The 26,713-nt window shown below is 30.1% G+C and overlaps 2 protein-coding genes and 1 pseudogene across 4 annotated transcripts; all 3 read right to left on the reverse strand.

Moving 5' to 3' along the window:
* Positions 1-1,954: 1,954 nt before the first annotated feature.
* On the reverse strand, positions 1,955-3,606 carry LOC18105584 (protein BASIC PENTACYSTEINE2). 2 transcript variants are annotated; one of them, XM_024586081.2, is made up of 2 exons: positions 3,416-3,606; positions 1,955-3,130 (listed from the first exon to the last, which is right to left on the reverse strand). In XM_024586081.2, the coding sequence occupies exon 2, from the start codon at positions 3,057-3,059 to the stop codon at positions 2,205-2,207; it is 855 nt and encodes a 284-aa protein (XP_024441849.1). In that variant the 5' UTR covers positions 3,060-3,130; positions 3,416-3,606; the 3' UTR covers positions 1,955-2,204. The 2 variants fall into 2 exon arrangements, with proteins under 2 accessions (XP_024441849.1, XP_024441848.1); XM_024586080.2 differs by having other exon boundaries at positions 1,955-3,140; positions 3,416-3,588.
* Positions 3,607-5,509: 1,903 nt separating this feature from the next.
* On the reverse strand, positions 5,510-6,532 carry LOC18105583 (protein BASIC PENTACYSTEINE2). Its single transcript, XM_006374163.3, has one exon. The coding sequence runs from the start codon at positions 6,530-6,532 to the stop codon at positions 5,666-5,668; it is 867 nt and encodes a 288-aa protein (XP_006374225.1). The 3' UTR covers positions 5,510-5,665.
* Positions 6,533-24,261: 17,729 nt separating this feature from the next.
* On the reverse strand, positions 24,262-26,235 carry LOC18105582 (protein BASIC PENTACYSTEINE2; annotated as a pseudogene). The gene is made up of 2 exons (XR_002978120.2): positions 25,792-26,235; positions 24,262-25,432 (listed from the first exon to the last, which is right to left on the reverse strand). The product of XR_002978120.2 is annotated as a protein BASIC PENTACYSTEINE2 (transcript).
* Between the last annotated feature and the right edge of the window lie 478 nt (positions 26,236-26,713).

Consider the following 26,713-nt stretch of genomic DNA (forward strand, 5'->3'; position numbering starts at 1 on the left):
AGCTCATCTTGTTGAACACAGCCATGTCTAACTCCACTTATGTGATCATCTTGTTCTACCGTCATCACCACCATGTCACTACCAAATCAAGACATCTTTGGTAACATTATCATCACCACCACCAAATTCGTGGAAATGCAATGCCATTTTTATGCCTAGTGTTATCGTTCCCTTTAGTGTCAGCACCTTTCTAATCTATAACAGCTAAGCATAGGATTAAGTGGCATTTCAAGCATTCAAACAATAACACCACCACAGCTGTTTCCCAACCCCTGCTTTTACCATTTCACCAAAATCCGGCCAAACTCTACCTTTTGACATTCAAAATCATAATAGGAAAATACAAAACTGTGAACCTTCAAGATATCAAAAGTCCAAAAGCTCAGAGTATTGAAACTTTCACAAACTCAAAGCTTGAACTTTCATACAGAGGAAACCTAATATGATACGATATTTACTGTTGAATGCCAAGGCATTGCGCCACTACATAATTTACTTGTCAATATAATGGGGCAAGGGAAAGTGGGAAACGTTCTGATTGTGTTGGTAAAGCACCTCAACCTTCACATTTTAACTTCACGCAACTCTTAGTGCAAGTGAATAACCTACTGCTCCTCTGGTAGATTCCCTGGGTGAATACTACCTTGGTATTATGTACTAAGTTGCTCTGACATCCGAATCTATCTCTCTTGACAAGAGCAGATAACTACACCAATCATTTTCACCAAAAGGCATAGCCTTAACTTACACAGCACACCGTGCAGCCTGTGTGAATCAATTCTGGCACGACATACTATCAATTGTCAACCTGCGGGATTTAAAAGGGTATCCTTCCTTTATTAGAGAGCAGATAGATTTTAAAACAGATTCCAAAAACTTAATTTTCTAGATTTATTTCACTCTAACTTCAACCCCCTTGCAAACTCCAACCCTGCCATCTATTCTATAGCTATCTTTCAGCAACTGAAATTAAATTAAAAATGTCTTTTATCAGTTTCAGGACTATAAGGAAAGCTCTTAGCTGTCCTCCATCTTTAAATGGAGCAAGGGACGTAGCATAAACTGGCCTAGCAAGTAGCACAATGATGGGCAGGACAAAAATGGCAAAAAAGAAAAAAAATTGCTATTTACTATCCAACCTAAAAACAAAAACTACCAGGAGAGACCTATGAATGATAGAAGACCATTGACACATGACTAATATGCATTCACCAGACAATAAATTACTGTCACATGCAACACCCCACATAAATCATGAGATGACCTAAATTATCATGTTATTAGAACCTCTTAAAGGGGTAAGAAGAAAAATATCCTCTAAGTTGGTTATCCTAGAATGAACAGACACAGTTGGATTCTACACCAACTATGATGATTAAACAACAAGTTCAACGACGGCAGAGAAAATGCACAGGAGCAGGATTGGCAGGTGATATGAATTCGTGTAAGAGAGCTGAAAGATTTCCTGTTTATTCTAAGTTAAATGATGAGACACCAGGAATCATTAATTGCCTCTTAATCCACCATCTAACTAGCAAAACCCATCCACATATACTAATTTATATTTCAAAACAGTAGCAAGAATGCCAACTGATTGTTTGACGAAACCTTACTATCCTTCAAAACTTAGACTTACTAGTAAATAACAAATTTCTCACTAACAATGTGGCAATCCTCAAGAAACTACCTCACAAAATCTGCGACCAGGTCATAGGTAAGCCATGAACAATCAATCATTTTCACAAGTGTCCATAAAGAATGAGGCAGCCAGATTCACTAAAAATGGGTTTTTATTTCAAACGCATGCTGAATCAGATGAAATTGAATAAGCACATACATAAATAATACAAGAATAGAGGAAATTTCTTAACAATTAACAATAGTAGTGAAGGAAGAAGAATTCAATGACATAAGATTTAAAAGATCAAGAAAAAGAAACTACAAGGCATGAATCTATCAAATAAATCTCATCTACTGCATCATTTTCCCTGGAATAAGTTTGAAACAGCTAAGACTACATGCAGAAAGACCATAAAACAACAGTCAGCGCCAAAAAGGCACAATTTCAAAATAATCGAATGCGACGGAAACTCATCAACTACAAACTACATTGCAAGCCTCTGCCAAGACAAGATGCATAAATATACACAAATACAAACATGCTGGGTTGCAATGTATGCAAGACAAAGATCCACATGGTACATCTACCTGATAGTGACAAACTTGTTTGTACCGTGTTTAGCCCAGTGAGTTCTCAGATCAATGGGATTAGAGAAGTCATAGCCTTCACCAGCAAGTTTCTCTAAGACTTTCTTAAAAGCTCCTAAACTCATTTTTCTCCCTGCTATCCTTGCACCACGTCTTTTCATACTCATAGGCAAGGGATACACAGATATGCATGTCGTACAACATGCTGATTGCCACCCACCACAACCCCAACGATAGCATTGTTGAGGGTTGCCAGTACACGAGCAAACTGGTATAGGAATCACTGAAATGTCCATATTGATCCCATTTATCATAATTTCAGCAGTTTTCTTGGCAGACCTTACTCGTTGAACAGAAAGAGTATCCTCAGGCTTGGGTACTTGAGGGCCTCTCTTACCCTTCTTTGCTTTCGGGGATTTTGGGGCTTTCTGACGCTGCCTCTTTTTATTAGGACCATTTACCTTTTCAACAACACCAGCCTCTTCAACTAGCTCCAGCGGTTCATCCTTTGTTGAATAAGGTGGTTGAAACACTTGCATATGATGAGCTGAAGATGTTTCAGGAAAAACAGCCGCATAATTATGGTTTCCAGGCAACACATTGATAAACTTTTCTCTCTGGCCAATCCAAGCTCCCCTCATATACTCCATAGGGTGCATGGGCTGCGAAACACCAACATCTTTGTGGTTAAAACCTCCATTCATACTTGTCATGATTGCGGCACTGCGCGAACCCAAAAAGGGTTTCTCAGGCATTGTTGGGGACATGAGCTGAAGACCCAGATTTCCTTTAACAGGTGTTGGTTCATAGTAACCCCAATTACGAATATTCAAACTGTTATCTTCATCCATTATTTCAAACTTCGACAATTCAAGAGAACTTATTTAACCTTAACACAATTTGTTGTCAGCATTGTGTGCACCTAAGAAAATCTCCAAAAAGATTACAGACGCAAAAATTAATTCAAACCCAAATCACAGAAACCAAAAAATTAATAAGCAGATAGTCAAATCACAGTAAAGTTTGTGCCTTGAAACTAGCAGAAGTCTCAATTAGCAGAACTAGTAAGGCAAAATAAATAATAAAAACATATGGGTCATAGCCAGAAAGTAAGATCTTCGAATTTTTGGATTTGTCTGATAAAATTTCTTTTAAAGAAAATAGACAGCCATTGGCGTAGTATTTTAGGAAATATAAAGCAACTTACTTGAAAGAAGACGTTGAGAGCTTTTTAGGGTTCTTGTTCTCTACTGAAGAAGCACGAAAAAAGAAGTGATGCACGCCAATTTTTTTATGTAATTACTTTTTACTCATTTTTTAAAGTGCTCCTTATCTAGGAATTTGAGAATGTTGGTGCGCACTTGCTAGTGATTTGAGATCTTTTCGTCTCTGTTTCGTTCTGAGCTTGAATTTATTTTTTATTAAAATTTAATTTTTTTAAATTAATTTGTTAATATTTTAGATGTTTTGATATATTATGTCAAAAAAAAATTAAAAATTAAAATATTATTTTAATATACTTTCAAATAAAAAATACTTTGAAAGATAATTTTTACTACATTCTCAAACATCTCAAGATAATTATTTAGACATTGTTAGTGTGTTTTAAATAAAAAAAAATTATGATATAAGTTATAGGAGCTACTAGGTATAGTAAAATAATTTAAAAAAAAACAATAAATGAGTGGAATTTTTTTTTAAAATAAATGATAACAATGACAAGAAGAAAATAAGGCTTATTAAGTAGATAAAAAAATCTGAATTTTAAAATAATTTAATATTAAGAAATGAAATTTAAAAAATAACAAAATTAAAATGCTTAAATCAACCATAATTAACATGACAAACTCACAACTTGGATCATGAAGTTAGATTAACCTTATAAAAAGCAAATTGAAAAAAAATAATGCCTAAAAAAATAGAACACGTACGAACCCTGGTAAAGCTGTAAAATCTCGCAAGCTGGATCATGCAAACAAGGTACCTAATAGAAAACAAAACGAGGAAAATAACGAAGCTTAATTTTAAAAAGATCCAATTTTAAAGGAGAAAACCAAAAAAAATATATAGAAAAAAAGGGTCTAAAAAATATACTCGAGTTAATCAGTCATAATTGTTATCTCGATCATAAGATTGAGATAACCTGATTGGGAAACCGAAGAAAATCATAAGCCCATTATAAGTAACGTCAAATAATGAAATTGTAAAAAAAAAAAAACTAAATGAAAAAAAAAAAAACAATATCAACCTGTGTTAACTTCTCAAACTTGTGATCTAAGTCATTAAACCAAAATCATCCCATCTGAAAAACCACAAAATCCAATTCCCAACAAATAAAATGTTGGACGATGAAATTGAAAAAAAAAATTAATTATACAAAATGATTCAAAACAAAAAATAACAATTAAGAGAATGAAAATCATATTTAAAATAAATAAATAAATAAGATGACAACCTAGAATTTGAAATTGAATGGAAAAATTAAAAAAAAATTAACAAATATTCAACTTTCTGTTTTTTAAAACTTTACAAACCAATTTCAAAAACAAATATTCAACTTTTTTGTTTTTTTTAAATTTTTTTATCTCAATTTTCAGACATAATCTTTTGTTGGAATCTATAACTCAGTTATCATTTATTAACATAAATAATTCTCAATTTATTTTACAAGTATAAACTATTAATTTTCTTTTGGTTATAAAAATAAAAGTTAAATCCTGCAGCGCGGGGCGTTGTTAAATAAATGGTACCAAAAACAGGTCCTTAATTTTCTAGTTCTATTTCACTCCAAATTCAACCTCCTTACAAGCTCCAATCCTGCCAGCAAATGGCAGGCAGGACAACCACGGCAGGAACAAAAAACTTGCTATCTTGTTAGACCATCATCCACATAAGAACTCGAACAAAAACGAGGAGAGACCTATACATGATAGAACATTACCACAAGAGTAAAATGCATTAATCAAACAAAATAAATCAGTCACAATCAACACCCCACAGTAGCCATGAAAGGACTTGGAACTATCATGTTATTACAACCTCTTAAGGGAAAAAGAAGCAAAACATCCTCTAAATTGGGTTATCAATAACAAGTTTCTCACCAACAATGGGGCAAGCCTAAAGCAACTACCTCACAAAATCAGAAACCAGGTCATAGGTCCATGAACCACTCATTCATTTACACATGCTGCAATAACTTCAGAAAGAATGAGGCTGCCACATATACTAAAATTAGATTTTTATTCCAAATTTATTCTAAATCAGATGAAATAGAATACGCACAAGTAAAAAAGGTAAGAAAGAATCAAGGAATCACTTAACAATTAACAGTAGAAAAATCAGTCACAAATGAGGCAAGAATCTATTGATAAATCTCATCTATTACATCAGTTTCCCTGGCATCAATAAGTTTAAAACAGCTTAGAGTACAAGCAGAACAAGGATCCATATGGTGCATCTACCTAATAGTGACAAACTTGTTCGTACCGTGTTTAGCCCAGTGAGTTCTCAGATCAATCGGATTAGAGAAGTCATAGCCTTCACCAGCAAGTTTCTCTAAGACTTTCTTAAAAGCTCCTAGACTCATTTTTCTCCCTGCTATCCTTGCACCACGCCGTTTCGTACTCATAGGCAAGGGATACACAGATATGCATGTCGTACAGCATGCTGATTGCCATCCACCACAACCCCAACGATAGCATTGTTGGGGGTTTCCAGTACACGAGCAAACAGGTATGGGAATGACTGAAATGTCCATATTGATCCCATTTATCATAATTTCTGCGGTTTTCTTGGCAGCCCGTGCTCGTTGAGTAGGAGGACTACCCTCAGGCTTGGGTACTTGAGCGCCTCCCATACCCTTCTTTGCTCTTGGGGATTTCGGGCCTTTATGACGCTGCCTCTTTTTATTAGGAACATTTACCTTTTCAACAACACCAGCCTCTTCAACTAGCTCCAGCGGTTCATCCTTTGTTGAATAAGGTGGTTGAAACATTTCCATATGATGAGATGAAGATGTTTCAGGCCAAACAGCTGCATAATCATGGTTTCCAGGCAACACATTGAGAAGCTTTTCTCTCTGGCCAATCCAAGCGTCCTTCACGTACTCCATCGGCATCAAGGGCTGGGAAATCCCAATATCCCTATGGTAAAAGCCCGCATTCATACTTGTCATGATCGCAGGACTTCGCGAACCCAGAATTGGTTTCTCAGGCATTGTTGGGGACATAAGCTGAAGACCCAGATTTCCTTTAACAGGTGTTGGCTCATAGTAACCCCAATTACGAATATTCAAACTGTTATCTTCATCCATTATTTCAAACATGGACAATTCAAGATAACTTATTTAACCTTAACACAATTCGTTGTTAACATTGTGTTCACCTAAAAAAATCTCCAACAAGATTACAGACACACAAAAATGAATTAAAACCCAAATCACAGATAAAAAAAAAAAACTAACAATCATATTGTTAAGCCATAGTAAAGTTTATGTCTTGAAACTAAAAAATTCAATATTAACAGAACTAGCAAGCCGAAAAATCAAGATAAAAAAAGAAGAAGGAAAGAAGCATATGGGTCATGGTCAGAAACAAAGATCTTCGCATCCTTGGATTTGTCTGAGATTTTTTTATAAAAAAAAACTGAATAGACAGTTGCTGGTGTAGTATTTAAGCAAAGATAAAGGGACTTACTTTGAAGAAGACGGAGAGAGCTTTTTAGGGTTTCTTCTCCACCGCTAAAGAAGCACAAAAATTAATTAATTCACGCCATTTTTTGTATGCAATTACTTTTTACTCATTTTGTAAGGTGCACTTGCTAGTCTTGTCTTGTGGGTCAATTGGAACATTTTCTTTTTGTCAAATGCCGTTATCTGTGTAAAATATTGGTGTCGATTAACTATTTGAATTTATTGCATTTTTTATATTTTTTATATTTAGATATTATTATATTAACAAAAAAACTAAAATTGCTCAGTGTTTCACTGTGCAAGTCCACAGTGAAACGCTGAGTAGTCCTTTTTTTTTATTTTTTTTATATTATATTTTCCTATTTTTTTTGTCTTCTTCTTTTTCTTTTTTTTCTTTTTTCTTTTTATTGTTTTCCCATTTTTTCTGTTTTTATTTTTTATTTTTTTATTTTTTTATTTTTTTTGGTTTTCTATTGCCTTTATAGGTTTTTTTTTTTTGCTTTTTTCTTTGTGTATTTTTCTTTTAATGAATTTTTTTTGTTTAATTTAGTTTGTTAATGTTAATTTTTTTATTTAGTTATCAAATTTTCATAACACAGATCCCGGGTTTGACGGGTTAACCTGATTTGACGAGTTAACCCGAATTTTTTTTTCTTTTCTTTTTAATTAATTGTAACATATACTAAAACGGATCAGTGTTTTACTGTAGACTGCACAGTGCAATCCACAGTAAAACACTGATCCGTTTTTGGTTTTTTTTTTTAAGTTGTCTTATTTTTTTAGCTGTTTTTTATGCCTTTCGGGATTTTTTTTGCTTCTTTCTTTATTTTTTTTCTTCTAACAAAAGTTTTTTGTTTAATTTGGTTTATTAATGTTAATTTTTTTTATTTAGTTATCAGACTTTCATGACACGTTTTCCGGATTTAACGGGTTAACCTGATTTGACAAGTTAACCCAAAAATATATATTTTTTGCTTTTTTTCTTTTTAATTAATTTTTTTCATTTAGTTTAGTTTGTTAATGTTAAATTTCTTTCTATTTAGTTATCAGACTTTCATGACACATATCTCGAGTTTCACGGGTGAACCTGGTTAATTCTGAGTTGACCCGTCAATTTTTTTTGTTTTTTATTTTCATAATTTTTTTTTGATTAATTTAGATTGTTAATGTTAAATTTTTTTTATTTAGTTATCAAACTTTCATGACACAGATCCTAGGTTTAACGGGTTAATATGGTTTGACGAGTTAACCCTGATTTTTTTTTTTTTTTTTTATTAATTTTTTTCGTTTAGTTTAGTTTGTTAATGTTCACTTTTTTTTATTTAGTTACCAGACATTCATGACACGGATCCCGGGTTTAACGGGTTAACCTGATTTGACGAGTTAACCTGGAATTTTTTTTTTTTGCTTTTTAATTATTATTTTTTCGTTTAGTTTAGTTTGTTAATGTTAAATTTCTTTCTATTTAGTTTTTTTTCTTTTATTTTTTCTTTTTAATTAATTTTATTTAATTAATTTAGTTTATTAATATTAAATTTTTTTCTAAGTAGTTCTCGGCTGATGCCTTTAGTTTTTCTTTTTGTTTTTTTGTTGTTTTTATACATTTGACAGTGGACTGCACAGTGCAGTCCACAGTGAAAAGGCTCATCCTTTTGTTTTTTTTTCTTTTTAATTAATTTTTTTCGTTTAATTTAAATTGTTAATGTTAAATTTTTTTTCTATTTAGTTATCAAACTTTCATGACATGGATTCCGGGTTTGACAGGTTAACCTGGTTTGACGAGTTAGCCCAGTTAATTCTGGGTTAACCCATTAGTTTATTTTTTTTCCTTTTTAATTATCAAACTTTCACGATGCGAATTCAAGATATGACGGGTTAACCTGGTTTGAAGGGTTAACCCAGTTAATTCATATTTTTTTTCTTTTTCTTCATTAGTTTTTATTTTCCTGTTGGTTTTTTTTTCTTTATTTTTTTCTTTTTAACTAATCTATTTAATTATCACACATTTATGACACAACCTTGCAGCTAGACCCACGTCCAATGCTATTGGGTCTGGTATTGCACTTAAACCCACTTAAATTTAGATCATGCAAGTTTAATGTTATTATTAATATTATAAATATTACTCTTGGATTAGTCGTTGCAACTAAACCTAAGACTCTTGGGTATAACTTTGTAAAACAAAACCTAATACTTTTGAGTCAGGCTATTAGGTCTGATATTTCAGTCAGACTCACTTAAACTTTGGTCATCCAAGTTTAATGTTATTATTATATTATAAATATTACTCTTGAGTCAGGCGTTGCAGCCAAACCCAAGACTCTTGGGTATAACTTTGCAGAAAAACCTAAAACTTTTAGATTTTAGCTTTTTTTGATATTTTTTATGCAAAAAAAAATAGACCCGCGGCATCGCGCGGGTCATCTAACTAGTATATAGCTAAAAGGAATCAGTGTTTTACTGTGGACTGCACAATGCAGTCCACAGTAAAACACTGATTCCTTAGGCGTTTTTTTTTTTTTTTAAGTTGTCTAAGTTTTTTTAGCTGTTTTTTTTTATGTTTTTTTGGATTTTTTTTCTTCTTTCTTTGTTTTTTTTTAATTAATTTTTTTCATTTAGTTTAGTTTGTTAATGTTAAATTTTTTTCTATTTAGTTATTAGACTTTCATGACACATATCCCGAGTTTCACGGGTTAACCTGGTTTCACGGGTGAACCCAGTTAATTCCGGGTTGACCCTTCAATTTTTTTATTATTATTGTTTTCATAAATATTTTTGTTTAATTTAGTTTGTTAATGTTAAATTTTTTTTTTATTTAGTTATCAGACTTTCATGACACAAATACTGGGTTTAACAAGTTAACATGGTTTGACGAGTTAACCCGGATTTTTTTTTTAATTAATTTTTTTTGTTTAGTTCAGTTTGTTAATGTTCACTTTTTTTTTATTTAGTTACCAGACATTCATGATACGGATCCCGGGTTTAACGGGTTAACTTGGTTTGACGAGTTAACCTGAATTTGTTTTTTCTTTTTAATTATTTTTTTCGTTTAGTTTAGTTTGATAATGTTAAATTTCTTTTTATTTAGTTTTTTTTCTTCTTAGAGGTTTTATTTTATTTTATTTTTTTAATTAATTTAGTTTATTAATATTAAATTTTTTTCTAAGTAGTTCTCGGCTGATGCCTTTAGTTTTTTTTTTATGCCTTTGATTGTGGATTGCACAGTGCAGTCCACAGTAAAACACTGATTCCTTAGGCGTTTTTGTTTTGTTTTTTTTTTTTTAAGTTGTCTAAGTTTTTTTAGCTGTTTTTTTTTATGCTTTTTGGGATTTTTTTTGCTTCTTTCTTTGTTTTTTTAATTAATTTTTTTCGTTTAGTTTAGTTTGTTAATGTTAAATTTCTTTTTATTTAGTTATTAGACTTTCATGACACATATCCCGAGTTTCACGGGTTAACCTGGTTTCACTGGTGAACCCAGTTAATTCCGGGTTGACCCGTCAATTTTTTATTATTATTGTTTTCATAAATATTTTTGTTTAATTTAGTTTGTTAATGTTAAATTTTTTTTTATTTAGTTATCAGACTTTCATGACACAAATACTAGGTTTAACAGGTTAATATGGTTTGACGAGTTAACCTGGATTTTTTTTCTTTTTAATTAATTTTTTTTGTTTAGTTTAGTTTGTTAATGTTCACTTTTTTTTTATTTAGTTACCAGACATCCATGACACGGATCCCAAGTTTAACGGGTTAACTTGGTTTGACGAGTTAACCTGAATTTTATTTTATTTTTTGCCTTTTTTTTCTTTTTAATTATTTTTTACGTTTAGTTTAGTTTGTTAATGTTAAATTTCTTTCTATTTAGTTTTTTTTCTTCTTAGAGGTTTTTTTTCTTTTATTTTTTCTTTTTAATTAATTTTATTTAATTAATTTAGTTTATTAATATTAAATTTTTTTCTAAGTAGTTCTCGGCTGATGCCTTTAGTTTTTTTTTTATGCCTTTGACTGTGGACTGCACAGTGCAGTCCACAGTGAAAAGGCTAATGCCTTTTGTTTTTTTTTCTTTTTAATTAATTTTTTTCGTTTAATTTAAATTGTTAATGTTAAATTTTTTTTCTATTTAGTTATCAAACTTTCATTACACGGATTCCGGGTTTGACAGGTTAACCTGGTTTGACGAGTTAGTCCAGTTAATTCTGGGTTAACCCATTAATTTGTTTTTTTCTTTTTAATTATCAAACTTTCACGATGCGAATTCAAGGTATGACGGGTTAACCTGGTTTGAAGGGTTAGCCCAATTAATTCATTTTTTTTCTTTTTTTCATTAGTTTTTTTCTTCCTGTTAGTTTTTTTTCTTTTTAACTAATCTATTTAATTATCATACTTTTATGACACGACCTTGCAGTCAGACCCACGTCCAATGCTATTAGGTCTGGTATTGCAGTCCAGACACTTTTATGCTAAGGGTTAACCCAAGTTTAATGTTATAAACATTACTCTTGGGTCAGGCGTTGCAACCAAACCTGAGACTCTTGGGTATAAGTTTGCAAAAAAAACCTAACACTTTTAGATCTTGGCTATTTTTAAAATGCAAAAAATAATTGACCCGCGGTATCGCGCGGGGCATGTAACTAGTAATATTTAAACTAGCTCATTGTTCCATGTTAAGCAGCAAAGTAAAATTTCTTTTGAGCAAGAAAAAATGTCAAAAGTATTGATAACGTCTTTATTTTTAACTAATTCTAAGATGAAAAACATTTGATACTTAACTTGAAGTGACTCTGAAATTCATAGAGATAATCTTAAAAACAAATTGAAAAAATTTAATTATGATTTAACTCAATTTTGAAGGATGAAATCAGTGAAAAATAATATTTGATTAAAAAACATGTGAACTTGAGTCAATCAAGCAAACTCATGATGAAAGTTATGCATGTCATCGGATTTAATAAATTTTTTATTCCAGAAATTATTTTTTATTTAATTACACGGCAATAAAACACATGATTTTTTGTGTGTGTGAAACAATATATTTTTAAAAGTAAAAGAACCATAACATACACGTAGGACTGAGATAATAAAGGTAGATCATTGATAACAAAATATAAAATTGCATTCTTTTAGGTTTGAGTTAAATAAAAAGTAAATCATCGATCAAAAAGGGTGAAATTATATTTTTTTTAATTGAGGATCAGAGAAAGCATTAAATAAAAACAAAATAAAAATAAATAATACCCTGGATGTCACAGATTAACCTATTAAACTGCTACATGAATAATGGACTCAATTGGATTTAATGATTTGTTTTATGAATTTTTTAAACCAAAAATAAAATAGAAAAAAAAAGAGAGCCTAGCCGTGGGCTTGGGCATCATATTCATATATATATGGGACTAAGACAACAAAAGTAAATCGTTGATAACAAATGGTGAAACAATATTTTTTTAAGTTAATTACAAAAATAGATCATCAATAATAAATGATGAAATTGTATTTTTTTTTAAAAAAAATTGAGATGCTAAAAGTTTATTAAACAAAAAAAAAAACAATAGATTAGATGTTATGGCTTTACTTGTTAAACTTGCGATCCGGGTCATGAAACTAACCCAGTTATTTTTTTGTATCTAAAAACAAGAGACAAAAAAAAAAAAAAACTTAAAAGGAACAACCTAGATACGTGGGCATTTAAGCCTAGGCATGTGTGCTTGGATCTGCCTTTTTTTTTCTCTTATTTAAAAGGGAAGACTATCTGTCATCTACTCCTTTTTATTTATTTCTTTCAAAATATACAGATGATGCGTTGCCCACCAAGGTAGACAACGAGTCGTATCCCAGCCAGATTCCAGACATCACGGTAGTGGTTGGAAAATTAGAGCTATGAGTGTTTAACCCACCGAACCTGTTTTTCAATCCATTGAAACTCAAAAAGCAATCATAGAACATGTAGAAACCAATTTAGCAACCAAATAAAAATAACAAAATTAAACCAAATAAATTCTTTTTCTCGACTTAGATTTGCCTTTTGAGGAAAAATCGAGGCCTTAAACAACCATTATAAGACTCCCCATATCAAATATAACTCATTGATACCAATTTCAATGATTTTGGTGGTCGGAATATGTATAAACAACGATTTTCTCTCTCTAAGTTGGAATTCAGCGAGATTCTTTCTCTTCTCTGACAAAAATGAATTGAAAAATAAAAGAAATAAACTTTGATATCAAAATTGAATTTCTAAAAACTAAAGAGATCAATCACCTATAAACCAAAAAAGATGGGGGACTAAAGTAATTTTTTTGTATTAGATTCAAAGCTACCACTTATATTACTTACCATTTTCATTTTGTTCCTCTGACTTTCAATCCACCCCCCCCCCCAAAATGCAATTTGATGCAAATCCGGGCTCATAAAGATTTAATTGTTTAAAAGAAAAGTTCGAGAACTAAATTGAAATTTTTATAAAAATTGACTATTTCAATCCACAATAATTTATGAAAGAGTGTAGAATGAAAATAAAAATAAAAACCCCACGTGTTTTAGATTTATACTTAATTAATATAATTTTGATGTCTCATTACAAACTCATCTCTATGCATGGATCCTATCAAGAAAGAAGTAACCAGTAGTAGATTTCACAAAAATATATGCTGCATTGTTAAATAATTAAAAACAATATTACATCATTAAAAAAATTACTCTCTCTCCCTCTTAACATATATATTTTTTTCTCAATCTCACAAAATTAACATTAACTCTTTTTTTTATGTCCATTGAACTTTAAATCTCACTAATATAAATTATCAGCTTATTAGATTGTGTTTAATTAAAATATTCAAAAACCTAAATAAAAAAATAATTTTCCATCTACCTTTGCATATCCTACTTATAATTAGCTATTTTTATTAATCAACAAGAAATCTCATATCCAAAGTTTAAAACTTTGGTTTAATTTCTTGGTTTTTCATTTTTTATACCAAAAATAAAAAATAAAAATACTAAATTAATAAAAAACCATTTTTGTTAGTCAAAGTTTTGTACCTAATTCTAATTAATTAATGGTTATTCTTTCTTTCTATGTTTTGTATATCAAATCAAAACACCCATATCATTTCTACATTAACAAAAGAGAGTTTGTTGAAACAATGAAAGGTGGAGAGAAAAGAACCAAGCTAGAGATGGAAAGAAAATGTCTACTAAGAGAGAGAAACAAAGTGTTAGAAAGAGAAAGATTTTGTTTTTAATTATGTGATATCTGTTTTAGAAAAGAACAAAGCTAGAGATGGAAAGATTTTGTTTTTTTGTTACATAAAAAAATTTGTGAGTTTTTTAATGGATTGATGTTGAAAAAAAAATTAATCTTTTATAAAAGAACTATAGTTGTATATGAATGGAAATAATGATTTTGTTTTTAATGAGTTCAAGATAAAAGTTAAAATCACCATCAAACTACTAATTAGAAATGCTCACACTGAAATTCATAACAAAAAAGAGTGAAGAAAAATAAAAGTAATCAAATCGAGTGTAATTTTATAGTATTTATGAAGTAATTAGTAACATTTTATTAGTTACTTCTTATGATTTACTTTAAAAAAATAGAAAGATACAATTAAAAGGGAGAAATCACATGTGAATATATTTTTATTATATTTTATGGATCATGGATTTTATATTCTCTTCTCTTTGTGTTTGTTTATTTATTTAAAATCGATATGAGGAGTAATGTCACTAATTATTCTCTAAATATCATAAAATTTCGCCTAAACTGATATAAAATAAAATAAAGTAATAAAATCTCTAGTAAAATGTAAGAATTAAGTGACATTTAATATATGGCATGCTAAAGGTTAATTTAATTAGCAAAGAACACAAGGAAGAAATAAAAAAAAGGTTCCTAATATGATCATTAATTACTTATAGACAAATAAAGAAAAAACAATTGATAAAATCTGAAAATTAAAATTAAAAAAAAATATTGACAATAACTCAGAAACCCTTCATGCACTTGTAATATTTTTCAAACAAATAAACACAACCCAACCCATCTAAAATCATAAATCAACTTAATTTCTTCTTCCACGGAATCACAACCAAACAATTCTATATTCATTTATGATCATATCTCATGGAGATACAAACACTAGAAGAGTAGGGCAAAAAGAAGAACACCATATCCGTGTTCTTCTTTTATAGAAAATGAGATGTATATTTTATGGGTCCAACCAAGAAGGAGCAACTCTACAAGTGTATATCTAATCTAATCTAATCTAAATTCAGCTCTACTAGCTAAATGCCTTGAAGACTACTTGAACACAAACATTCAACTATATGAGAAACATCTTATTCACACAATTTAAGCAAGCTTTTAATAATTAGGTCAACCCTATAATTAAATATTTGATTTTTTATATTTTTATTTCAGTGTATATTTTAATTTTTTAAATTTAAGGGCTCAATTTTAAATTTCAGTAATATATCAATCGGATTTGTTTTTTAATTTGTTAGTTAATTGTTAATGATTTTGCAAGTGTCCGTTGGAATCCTTATATGGGAAAAAAGAAAAACAAATGGTGATGAGTTTACTTTAATTAACCTTAGTTTTTGTTTTTATTTGAAATTATTACTTTGTATATATAATTAAATGTTAGCTTACGAAAAAATATTTGAGATATATCTAATTTGAGTGAAAATGAAGAAAATAAGAGGAATCAATGTTGTACCGGACTTAGTTTAATAAGTTTTTTTTATTTAATTATACGATAAAAATAATAATAGACAATGATAGTAAATCAACCGAATTAAATAAAAATTTGATCATAATGATTTGTAAAGATAAAATTTACTTGTTAATATTCTGAAAAGATTTCTATAATATTAATCAATAACAAAATATAAATTAAATGGGATTTCATAAAAAAAATATTTAAAAAGTACTTTTAATTAATCTAACTATAAAAAAAAGTATAGCTAATATATTTTAAATTATTTATTTTTTAAGATATTACATCAAAATTGTAGAAAAAAATTAAAAAAAAAAAAGGGTGTCAAGCACGTGGGTCTACAAACATGATGTGTGCAATTATTTTTTTGTGTTGTCTTCCACGTCGCACGATGCATCATCTCTTTTTTTATTTTTGAAAGAAAAAACAAAAGAGATGACATGGAGTATGAAGTGGTAGACGATGCACCACCTTCTGGTATGATCATCAGTATCTATGGTGGTTGAAAAGTCGGGTTTTAAACCATTTAACCCAAAAAAAAAAATTCAATCTTTTTTTTATTTGAAAACACTTGAAAAGACTATAAAGATATCAATAAACTTGTTAATAATCTAAACTCAGCCTTCAATTTTCTCGGAAACATTCTCTTATCAAATAATTACATTTGAATAAAACCAACCTGATTAAAAAAAAAAAATTCTGGTGCCTCTATCTATATTTTTTTTGTCAAAATAAAGGATTAAAAACACTGTAATAAAATTTTTCTCGTTAAATAGAACTCCTTGATATAAAAAATATCTATTTAGGTGGCAAGATTGTGACTCTCTCACTCTTTTCTTAAACTCAAGTTTGAAATTTCATTTGTGCTCCATTTATTTACTGGAAATTAGTTTTTTTTCTGGGAAAGTGAATTCCGGAAAAGTGAATTATTTTCTGATGTTTGGTAGTGTAATGAAAAATAAGTTGGAAAACACTTTCCAGTGTTTGGTTATGTCATGAAAAATAAGCTGCAAAATAACTTATTAATGTTTTATTTTTCTCAAATTTATTAAAATAATGAGGAACAAATCTTACAAATTAAAAAGTTGAATGAGAATGAAATTAAAAAAAAATATAATTTCATAAATTATCTCAAATAAAATAAATAATAATCAAAATAATAGAGATCAAATCTAAAAAATAAAAAAAATAAAAGATGAAGAAATTAAAATAATAATAATTAACATTTCATAAATTATTTCAAATAAAATAAATAACAATCAAAATAACGAGGATCAAATTTGATAAATAAAAATTTTCAATAAAAAAATGATAAGGAAAAAACAAATAACAATTATAAAAATAAGGACCAAAATTAATATAAAAATTAAATTTTAAGAGATGAAATTAAAAAATAAATATTCAAAACAAAATATATATAGCAATCAAAAGTTTTAGGACCAAATTTGATATATCAGCAAATAATATGATATTTTTAAATTTTTCACAATTTGCAGAAAGTGTTTTCCGTCTAAATTTTCTAGGAAAATACTTTCCTGGAAACCAAGCTAAATTTTTCTATAACTGGAAAGTGTTTTTCGTTGATCAACTTTTCTAATAGCAAATAAATAAAAAAATTTTTAAAAATAATTTTTTAAAAACTACTTTTTAAAAAACAAAAATAGCCTTGACTGCAAAGTTATTTCAAGTTCAACTGTGGTTAAACCAATACAGCAAGAGGCACCTGCATGCAGTTGATTTCAGCTGGACTTGGATATCCATTGTTTTTGTTTTTGTATTTGAAATTGTGTGAGTGAATCTTATTTGAAAAAAATATTAAATTTATATATATATTTTTTTTTATGGTTTTGATGTATTAATATAAAAATAAAAAAATATTTTAATATATTTTTAAAGTAAAAATTACTTTTAAAATAACCAGCTCTAAGATGTCATATTTGCAAATTATCAGTGCAGGGATCGATGAATGTATGTCTCTTTGAAAATAGTGAAAGCTATGTCTTTTAAAAGTGTGTTTGATATTGCGGTAGTAGCTGTTATAATTATAATTTGAAAAAAGTTATTTTATAAAAAATATTTTTAGTTGAGGTTGGTTTGAAAAAATAGGTGTTTGATTAAAACTGTGGTTGAAATTGAGGTTGAAGAAAAAATAGTTTAATGTATTTGGTTAAAAATGCTTTTGAAATTGAGATTATAAAATAATTTTAAAAAATATATATTAATATTGATGATTTTAAATTTAAATATTGTAAAATTAATTACTCCTATTACATCATGAAATAAATAATATTTTATATAAAATATTTTTTATTATTCCATTAAACTATTTATAATTCCATTACTTACAAAATTCATCCGATAAAAAATACAGTTTTCATAATTATTTGAGCGTGTAATAAAATTAGATAAAATATTATCAGGTATAAAATTGATATTACAGTGCGAGTGAATTTAATTCACTCTATACTAGTTTTTCGGGAAAAAAGATATGTTCACATCACAGCACGAGTGTAACTAGTTTTTTTTATAAAAGAAAAACTGTTAAAAAAATAACACACTAAAAAAAAAATATTCATATAATTGCACTGTTCACTCAGTGCAATTATAGTGTACAGTGTATCAATGTATACTGTTCATGCTAATTGCACTGTTCAGTGAACAGTGCAATTAGCATGAACAGTAAAAAAAGCATGAATTCTCTGGTTCCTAAATATCAAGTTATAGCCGCAAAAAAATGGTGGGACCATGTTTTTTAACCGTTAACAATTCATAACCAAACAGCTAATTATTGTATTTTTTAAAAAACACAAGCACAAACACGTAGACAAACGTTCTCTAAATCATTGGAACTGCGTCTTACTGTCCTTTTATTTTCAGTTTCACATGACCGAAATTCATTTGCACTGATGCAAACACACTGCCCTGGCATAGAGGAAAATGGCTGCCACCGTACCACCGTACCACCCTCCCATCACCGCCACCAGCAACTTCAGTTCATTTTGTTGAACACAACCATATCTAACTCCCACTTAATATGATCATATTGCTCTATTATATCATTTTCATCATCTCCATCATGAAATTACCAATGCAAGACATCTTTGTTAATACCACCGCTGCAGTCTCCGTCCTAATATTTATGAAAATATAATATTTTTTTATGCGTTACCATTATCATCACCACCACATTATAATACCTTTTTTATACGCTACCACTAGCATCACCTTTATAAAAATATAATACCTTTTTTTATGCCTAATTAACATTGCTATTGTTGAAAATTTATTTTAACTAAAAAGATTATATGTAAATAAAACATTAATTTAAAGGACTCTTAGTTTTTCTACTAAAAGAACACTTAATTTTTATAGATTTAATTCTTGATTTATGGTGGCTAATTAAAAGTTGGTAATGGTAGAGATTAATTCTTATTAGTTTCTAAAGAAAAAGTTTTTAGCTTGATTTTTTTAGATTTTTAAACACTCTTTCTCATTTCATTTTTAATATTCTTCTTCTTCTTTTTATGCTTTGATTTTTCTTCTAAATCTAGAGTTTAAGTTCATTTTATTGAGAGATATTTGAGTTACAAAATCTTTGATTCAAAAACCTTGTTTAGAAATGCATCTTGTTAGAGAATAATATAAATCATATATTGGGACCTCACCTAACAACTTAAGCTATTGGGTTGAGATGGTTCTTTGACATGGTATCAGAGTCTTGATGACCAAGCGGTCACGAGTTCGAATATCACCATCCCCATTTATTTGATAAAAATTAAGCACAAGGTAATGTGGCTATTGGGTTGAGATGATTTTTTGACACATCTAAACCAATATAGTGTTATTGGAATATTAAGAAGTATATTGCAGTCATTCTAGTTATATAAGTGAGGAGCAATAAAGTTTTAAGGACAAAAAAATCATCATTGACAAAAAAAAAATCATTATTTTTAAGTGCTTAAACAATTAAGTACCCTTCTTATTTTAATTTAAGAATATATATTTTTATTATTAGTATACACGAAGGACTTTGAATTAATATTAAGTATTAGTTTAGATATATGCTTAATATGCATACTACTATTCTAATATTATATTTGTGTTGAAAATATATTTACTATGAATTATTTTTTACATGCTTATAAATTTAATCTAGTATAAATTCTAAAGTTTTTCTTGAAAACTTTTTTATGTATAAGAAGCTTTATTATGATAAATTAAACATCATTATTCAGTGGTCCAACAGCTCAAAATCCCAGCCAAATATATATATATATATATATATATATATATATATATATATATATATATATAAACTTTGATTCTACAACTTTCACCCAAATCCCAGCCAAACTCTACCTATTGACATTCAAACTCATAAGAGGAGACTACAAAATTCAGAACATTCAAGATACCTTGAGTCCAACAGCTCCAAATCTGGAAACTCAACAAACTCAAAGCTTGAATCTCAAACAGAGGAAACCTAATATCAAATGATATTTACTGCCAACAGCCAAGGCATTGAGCCACTTCATAACCCACTTCTCCTCCTGGTACTCCGACGTCAAAACCTATCAATATTATCAGGTATAAAATTGATATTACAGTGCGAGTGAATTTAATTCACTCTATACTAGTTTTTCGGGAAAAAAGATATTGTTCACATCACAGTATGAGTGTAACTAGTTTTTTTTATAAAAGAAAAACTGTTAAAAAAAATAACATACTAAAAAAGAAATTATTCATGTAATTGCACTGTTCACTAAACAGTGTAATTATAGTGTACAGTGTATCAATATATACTATTCATGCTAATTGCACTGTTTAGTAAATAGTGCAATTAGTATGAACAGTAAAAAAACATGAATTCTCTGGTTCCTAAATATCAAGTTATAGCTGCAAATAAATGATGGGACCATGTTTTTTAACCGTTAACAATTCATAACCAAACAGCTAATTATTGTATTTTTTTAAAAACACAAATACAAACATGTAGACAAACGGTCTCGTTGGAACTGCGTCTTACTGTCCTTTTATTTTCAGTTTCACAGGACCGAAATTCATTTGCACTGATGCAAACACACTGCCCTGGCATAGAGGAAAATGGCTGCCACCGTACCACCGTACCACCCTCCCATCACCGCCACCAGCAACTTCAGTTCATTTTGTTGAACACAACCATATCTAACTCCCACTTAATATGATCATATTGCTCTATTATATCATTTTCATCATCTCCATCATGAAATTACCAATGCAAGACATCTTTGTTAATACCACCGCTGCAGTCTCCGTCCTAATATTTATGAAAATATAATATTTTTTTATACGCTACCATTATCATCACCACCACATTATAATACCTTTTTTATACGCTACCACTAGCATCACCTTTATAAAAATATAATACCTTTTTTTATGCCTAATTAACATTGCTATTGTTGAAAATTTATTTTAACTAAAAAGATTATATGTAAATAAAACATTAATTTAAAGCACTCTTAGTTTTTCTACTAAAAGAACACTTAATTTTTATAGATTTAATTCTTGATTTATAGTGGCTAATTAAAAGTTGGTAATGGTAGAGATTAATTCTTATTAGTTTCTAAAGAAAAAGTTTTTAGCTTGATTTTTTTAGATTTTTAAACACTCTTCCTCATTTCATTTTTAATATTCTTCTTCTTCTTTTTATGCTTTGATTTTTCTTCTAAATCTAGAGTTTAAGTTCATTTTATTGAGAGATATTTGAGTTACAAAATCTTTGATTCAAAAACCTTGTTTAGAAATGCATCTTGTTAGAGAATAATATAAATCATATATTGGGACCTCACCTAACAACTTAAGCTATTGGGTTGAGATGGTTCTTTGACATGGTATCAGAGTCTTGATGACCAAGCGGTCACGAGTTCGAATATCACCATCCCCATTTATTTGATAAAAATTAAGCACAAGGTAATGTGGCTATTGGGTTGAGATGATTTTTTGACACATCTAAACCAATATAGTGTTATTGGAATATTAAGAAGCATATTGCAGTCATTCTAGTTATATAAGTGAGGAGCAATAAAGTTTTAAGGATAAAAAAATCATCATTGACAAAAAAAAAATTATTATTTTTAAGTGCTTAAACAATTAAGTACCCTTCTTGTTTTAATTTAAGAATATATATTTTTATTATTAGTATACACGGAGGACTTTGAATTAATATCAATTATTAATTTGGATATATGCTTAATATGCATACTACTATTCTATTATTATATTTGTGTTGAAAATATATTTACTATGAATTATTTTTTACATGCTTATAAATTTAATCTAGTATAAATTCTAAAGTTTTTCTTGAAAACTTTTTTTATATATAAGAAGCTTAATTATGATAAATTAAACATCATTGTTCAGTGGTCCAACAGCTCCAAATCCCAGCCAAACTTTGATTTTATATATATATATATATAAACTTTGATTCTACAACTTTCAACCAAATCCCAGCCAAACTCTACCTATTGACATTCAAACTCATAAGAGGAGACTACAAAATTCAGAACATTCAAGATACCTTGAGTCCAACAGCTCCAAATCTGGAAACTTACACAAACTCAAAGCTTGAATCTCAAACAGAGGAAACCTAATATCAAATGATATTTACTGCCAACAGCCAAGGCATTGAGCCACTTCATAACCCACTTCTCCTCCTGGTACTCCGACGTCAAAACCTATCACTCCTGCAGGAGCAGATTACTGTACCAATCATTTTCACCACATGGCATAACCTTAACTTACACAACACACCATACAGCCTATGTGAATCAATTCTGACACAACATTGTACCAAGAGTCAAGCCGCGGGATTTAAAAGAGCATCCTTCCTTTCTCAGAGAACAGATTTCATGTTCAGTTTTTCATGTAAACATCATCTAATTCTAAAATTTCAATGCTTCCAATTGCTCAGGTGAAAATTTTAGACCACGCAACTGGTGACCCATAAACTCAAACTAGGAGGTTGTGTATGTCCCTTCACTATTAAGTACAGTTGATCAGAAAGGGATTTCTCAAGTGTCTCCTCACAGACATGCTTAACATAACTACAATCCAAAGGGTATACTTGATAGCAACAAAAGAGGTGATGCAGAGCACAGTAGGATCATAAAAGAGTAAGTTTAAATGCCAGAGAAGCCTAGAATTATATTCTAAATTCAACTAGATTTCTTTTAGATACCAAGTCTTGAAGTTTAAAATGAGTGGAGCTCTATTTCTGCAATGAATTTCAGGAAACAAGCACCGAACCAGGGGTGACATGCATGATTCAAGCGAACCACCTCATTTGGTTACTCTACCCATGAAAGCAAAGCAATCTCCTAGGGCTATTTGAGACACATCAGGATGCTCACAGGAGTGTTTGAACTAGCATTGCAGGTGATAGAACACAGGCTGGTTTGAGAAGCCACCTAAGGAAGAGACAGCAATGTCATCAGGATGCTAGTATTTTATTTTATTAGTCTTAAATGTTATTGGATTTTCTATTCTAACAGAAACAATTATGTTTAGGAATGCAAGTCCTTATTGGATTTGGAAACTAAAACTCTAAATAAGCAAGTAGTCTTCCAATATTTGGATTACAATAATATCAAACAATTTCCAGTAACTTTGATTTTGATTATGTGACTCAAATCTTCCCTTCGATGCGACTCTTAAAAACCCTAGTGTGAAATTAGGCTTTTCTATACTCTAGGCTTGACTCCTGAAAAGCTTACTATTGTGAGCATACAGACCCAATCAATTTAAGCCTTAAAAACACATCATTCATCCCTAAACAACCTCACACGCATGCATAAATCAACCCCACAACTGCAGCAAGATGCTCAACAAGACCATGAATGGCAGGTGATATGAATTCATGAAAGGGACCTAAACGATGCCCATATATTCCAAGTTAAACGAAGACATGAGAAATCATTAATTACTTTTCAAAACCCAGCAAGAATACCAACAGATTGTTTGATGAAACCTTACTATCCTTCCGAAATAACAGATTTCTAACTAACAATGTGGCAAGCCTCAAGCAACTACCTAACGAAATCAACAGACTAGGTCATAGGTAAGCCATGAACATTCATTCATTTACACAAGCTGCAATAACTGCATAGAGAAAGAGGGAACCGGAATCACCATCTAAAACTAGATTTTTATTTCAAATATATGGTAAATGGATGAAATTGAATATTGATATAGGGAAAAAAAAGAGGCAAAGCATAGCCAAAGATAGTTAACACATTCAAAGGCTGGTTATCTAGGATGAACAGCCAGAAAAGAGAACAAACCTCTTATAAAATTATCAAAAAATCAAAGTTGTTTCTTGTTATAGTAGTAGCAGCCCTCAAATACTAGTAACAGAAATCCTAGCCCTTGAAAATAAATAAATCTTAGCCATCTAAACTATCAGAATAAATAGTACATAAATAAACTATTAAAATAAAAAACCTAATTATATAAAGGCTACAACAATTTTAGCTCCAGCATCAAATACGCATACATATAAGAACCAAGGAAATCTCTTAAGAATTAACAGTAGCAGTGAGAGAAATAAAAACTCAATCTCAAGTAATTCAAAAGGTCAGGAGAAAAAGAAACTATGATGCCTGAATATGTTAAGAAAATATCGTTTACTATATCATTTTCCCTGGCCTCAATAAGTTCGAAACAGCTAAGACTACCAGCAGAAAGAGGATAAAACAACAGTTGTAGTGCCAAAAAGGCACAATTTCAAAATCACCGTATGTGACAGAAACCCATCAACAACAAACTACATTAGAAGCCTCTGCCAAGACCAGATGCATTAAAAAATATACAGAAACTTGCTGAGTTGCAATACTTGGGCAATATAAAGATCCAAATGGTACATCTACCTGATAGTGATAAACTTGTTCGTACCATGTTTAGCCCAGTGAGTTCTCAAATCTATGGATTAGAAAGTCATAGCCTTCACCAGCGAGTTTCTCTAAGACCACCTTAAAAGCTCCTAAACTCATTTTTTTCTCCCTGCTATCCTCGAACCATGCCTTTTTGTACTCATAGGCAAGGGATACATAGATATGCAAGTCATACAACATACCGATAGCCACCCACCACAAACCCAATGATAACATTGTTGGGGTCCCATACACAAAGAAACCGGTATAGGAATGACTGAAATGTCTATATTGATCCCATTTATCATAATTTCGGCAGTTTTCTTGGCAGACCTTACTAGTTGAACAGAAGGACTACCCTCAGGCTTGGGTGCTCGAGGGCCTCTCATATCCTTCTTTACTTTAGGGGATTTCAGGGCTTTAGGACGCTGCCTCTTCTTATTAGGAACATTTTCCTTTTCAACAACACCAGCCTCTTTGACTTGGTCCATTGTTTCATGATTTACCAAATCAGGTGGTTGAAACATATGCATATGATGAGCTGAAGATGTTCCAGGCAAAACTGCTGCATAACTATGGTTTCCAGGCAACGCATTGAGAAACGTCTCTCTCTGGCCAGTCCAAGCATCCCTCATGTACTCTATATGGAACATGGGCTGCCAAACCCCAGTATCCCTATGGTGAAAACCTCCATTGACACTTGCCATGATCGCAGCACTGCGTCACCCAAAAAGGGTTCTCAGGTGGGAACATGAGCTGAAGGCCCAGATTTCCTTTAACAGATGTTGGTTCATAGTAGCCCCAATTACGAATATTCAAACTGTTATCTTCATCCATTATTTCAAACTTGGACAATTCAAGATAACTTATTTAACCTTAACACAATTTGTTGTCAGCATTGTGTTCACCTAACAAAAAATTACGACAAACAAATTAATTCAAACCCAAATCAGAGAAATAAAACAAAATTAAAGTTGTCAGCATTGTGTTAACCTAAAAATCTTCCAAAAAAATTAAGTCATGCAAATTAAATCAAACCCATATCAGAGAAATAAAAAAAATAATGCTTAGATTGTCAAATCATAGTAAAGTTTGTATCTTGAAACTAATAGAAGTCACAAATAGCAGAATTAATAAGCCCAGAAAATAAAGAAAAAAAAATATGGGTCATAGTCAGAAAGTAAAATCTTTAAATTCTTGGATTTGTTGATAATTTTTGTTAAGGAGAATAGACAGTCATGAGTGTAGTATTAAAGGAAGGACTTACCTGGAAGAAGATGAAGAGAGCTTTTTCGGGTTCTTCTTCCCGTCCACTTAACAGCACAAAAATGAAGTTTTTTTTTTTCTTTTGAACAAAACATAAATGAAGTTATGCACGCCATTTTTGTAAGTGCTAATTACCATGTCACCATTTTAGATTGTATCCCAAATCTATAAATCTTATCAATTAAATCCCAAGAATTTCTTACATTTCTCATTCGCACTCCATCCACTTTTTACTCCTTTTTGAACTTGCACCTTGTATGCCTTTAAACGCGCACAGGTTAATTGGCTACCTCCTTTTTTCCTGGCTTTCTGAGAATATATATTTCTTAATTAGGTTTGCATGTTAACTGTGTTCATGAGTATGGTTTATAAATGTTGACTTTGAAGGGTCCAAATTCATCTAGAGCAGAGAGGTTAGTTTCTGAGAAACCTGCAATCAATAAAAACAGAAAAAATTCATAAACTCGTATATAATACAGAACATGATGAAGATAGACAAAGACATTCATGAAGACAATCAAGTTCGTTGTCAATTTGATTCCAATTAAGAAACCATGGAATCAGAACATGTTTGGAAACGTAGTGCAAACCGCGTTTTTAAAAAAAATAATTTTTTTTTGCTAAAATTTAATATGATTTATATATTTTGGATCGTTTTAATGTACTGATGTCAAAAATAATTTTTAAAAAATAAAAAAAAATCATTGACATGCATTTCGGTACAAAAAGTTATTTGAAAAGCAACCGCTACCATACTTCCAAGCATCCTCTTAATTGAGAACAAATATGTCTTTGTAGAGATTATAATAAATACCACCTGCCTTCAAGGAAGAGATTCTAACATGAAACCTATAACTATATAATTAAATGTATACACAAAAGAACATGAAAAACAATAATCAAACCACTTAATTAACAAAATA

The sequence above is a fragment of the Populus trichocarpa genome, chromosome 15, assembly GCF_000002775.5.
Source record: "Populus trichocarpa isolate Nisqually-1 chromosome 15, P.trichocarpa_v4.1, whole genome shotgun sequence".
Classification (NCBI taxonomy): Eukaryota; Viridiplantae; Streptophyta; class Magnoliopsida; order Malpighiales; family Salicaceae; genus Populus; species Populus trichocarpa.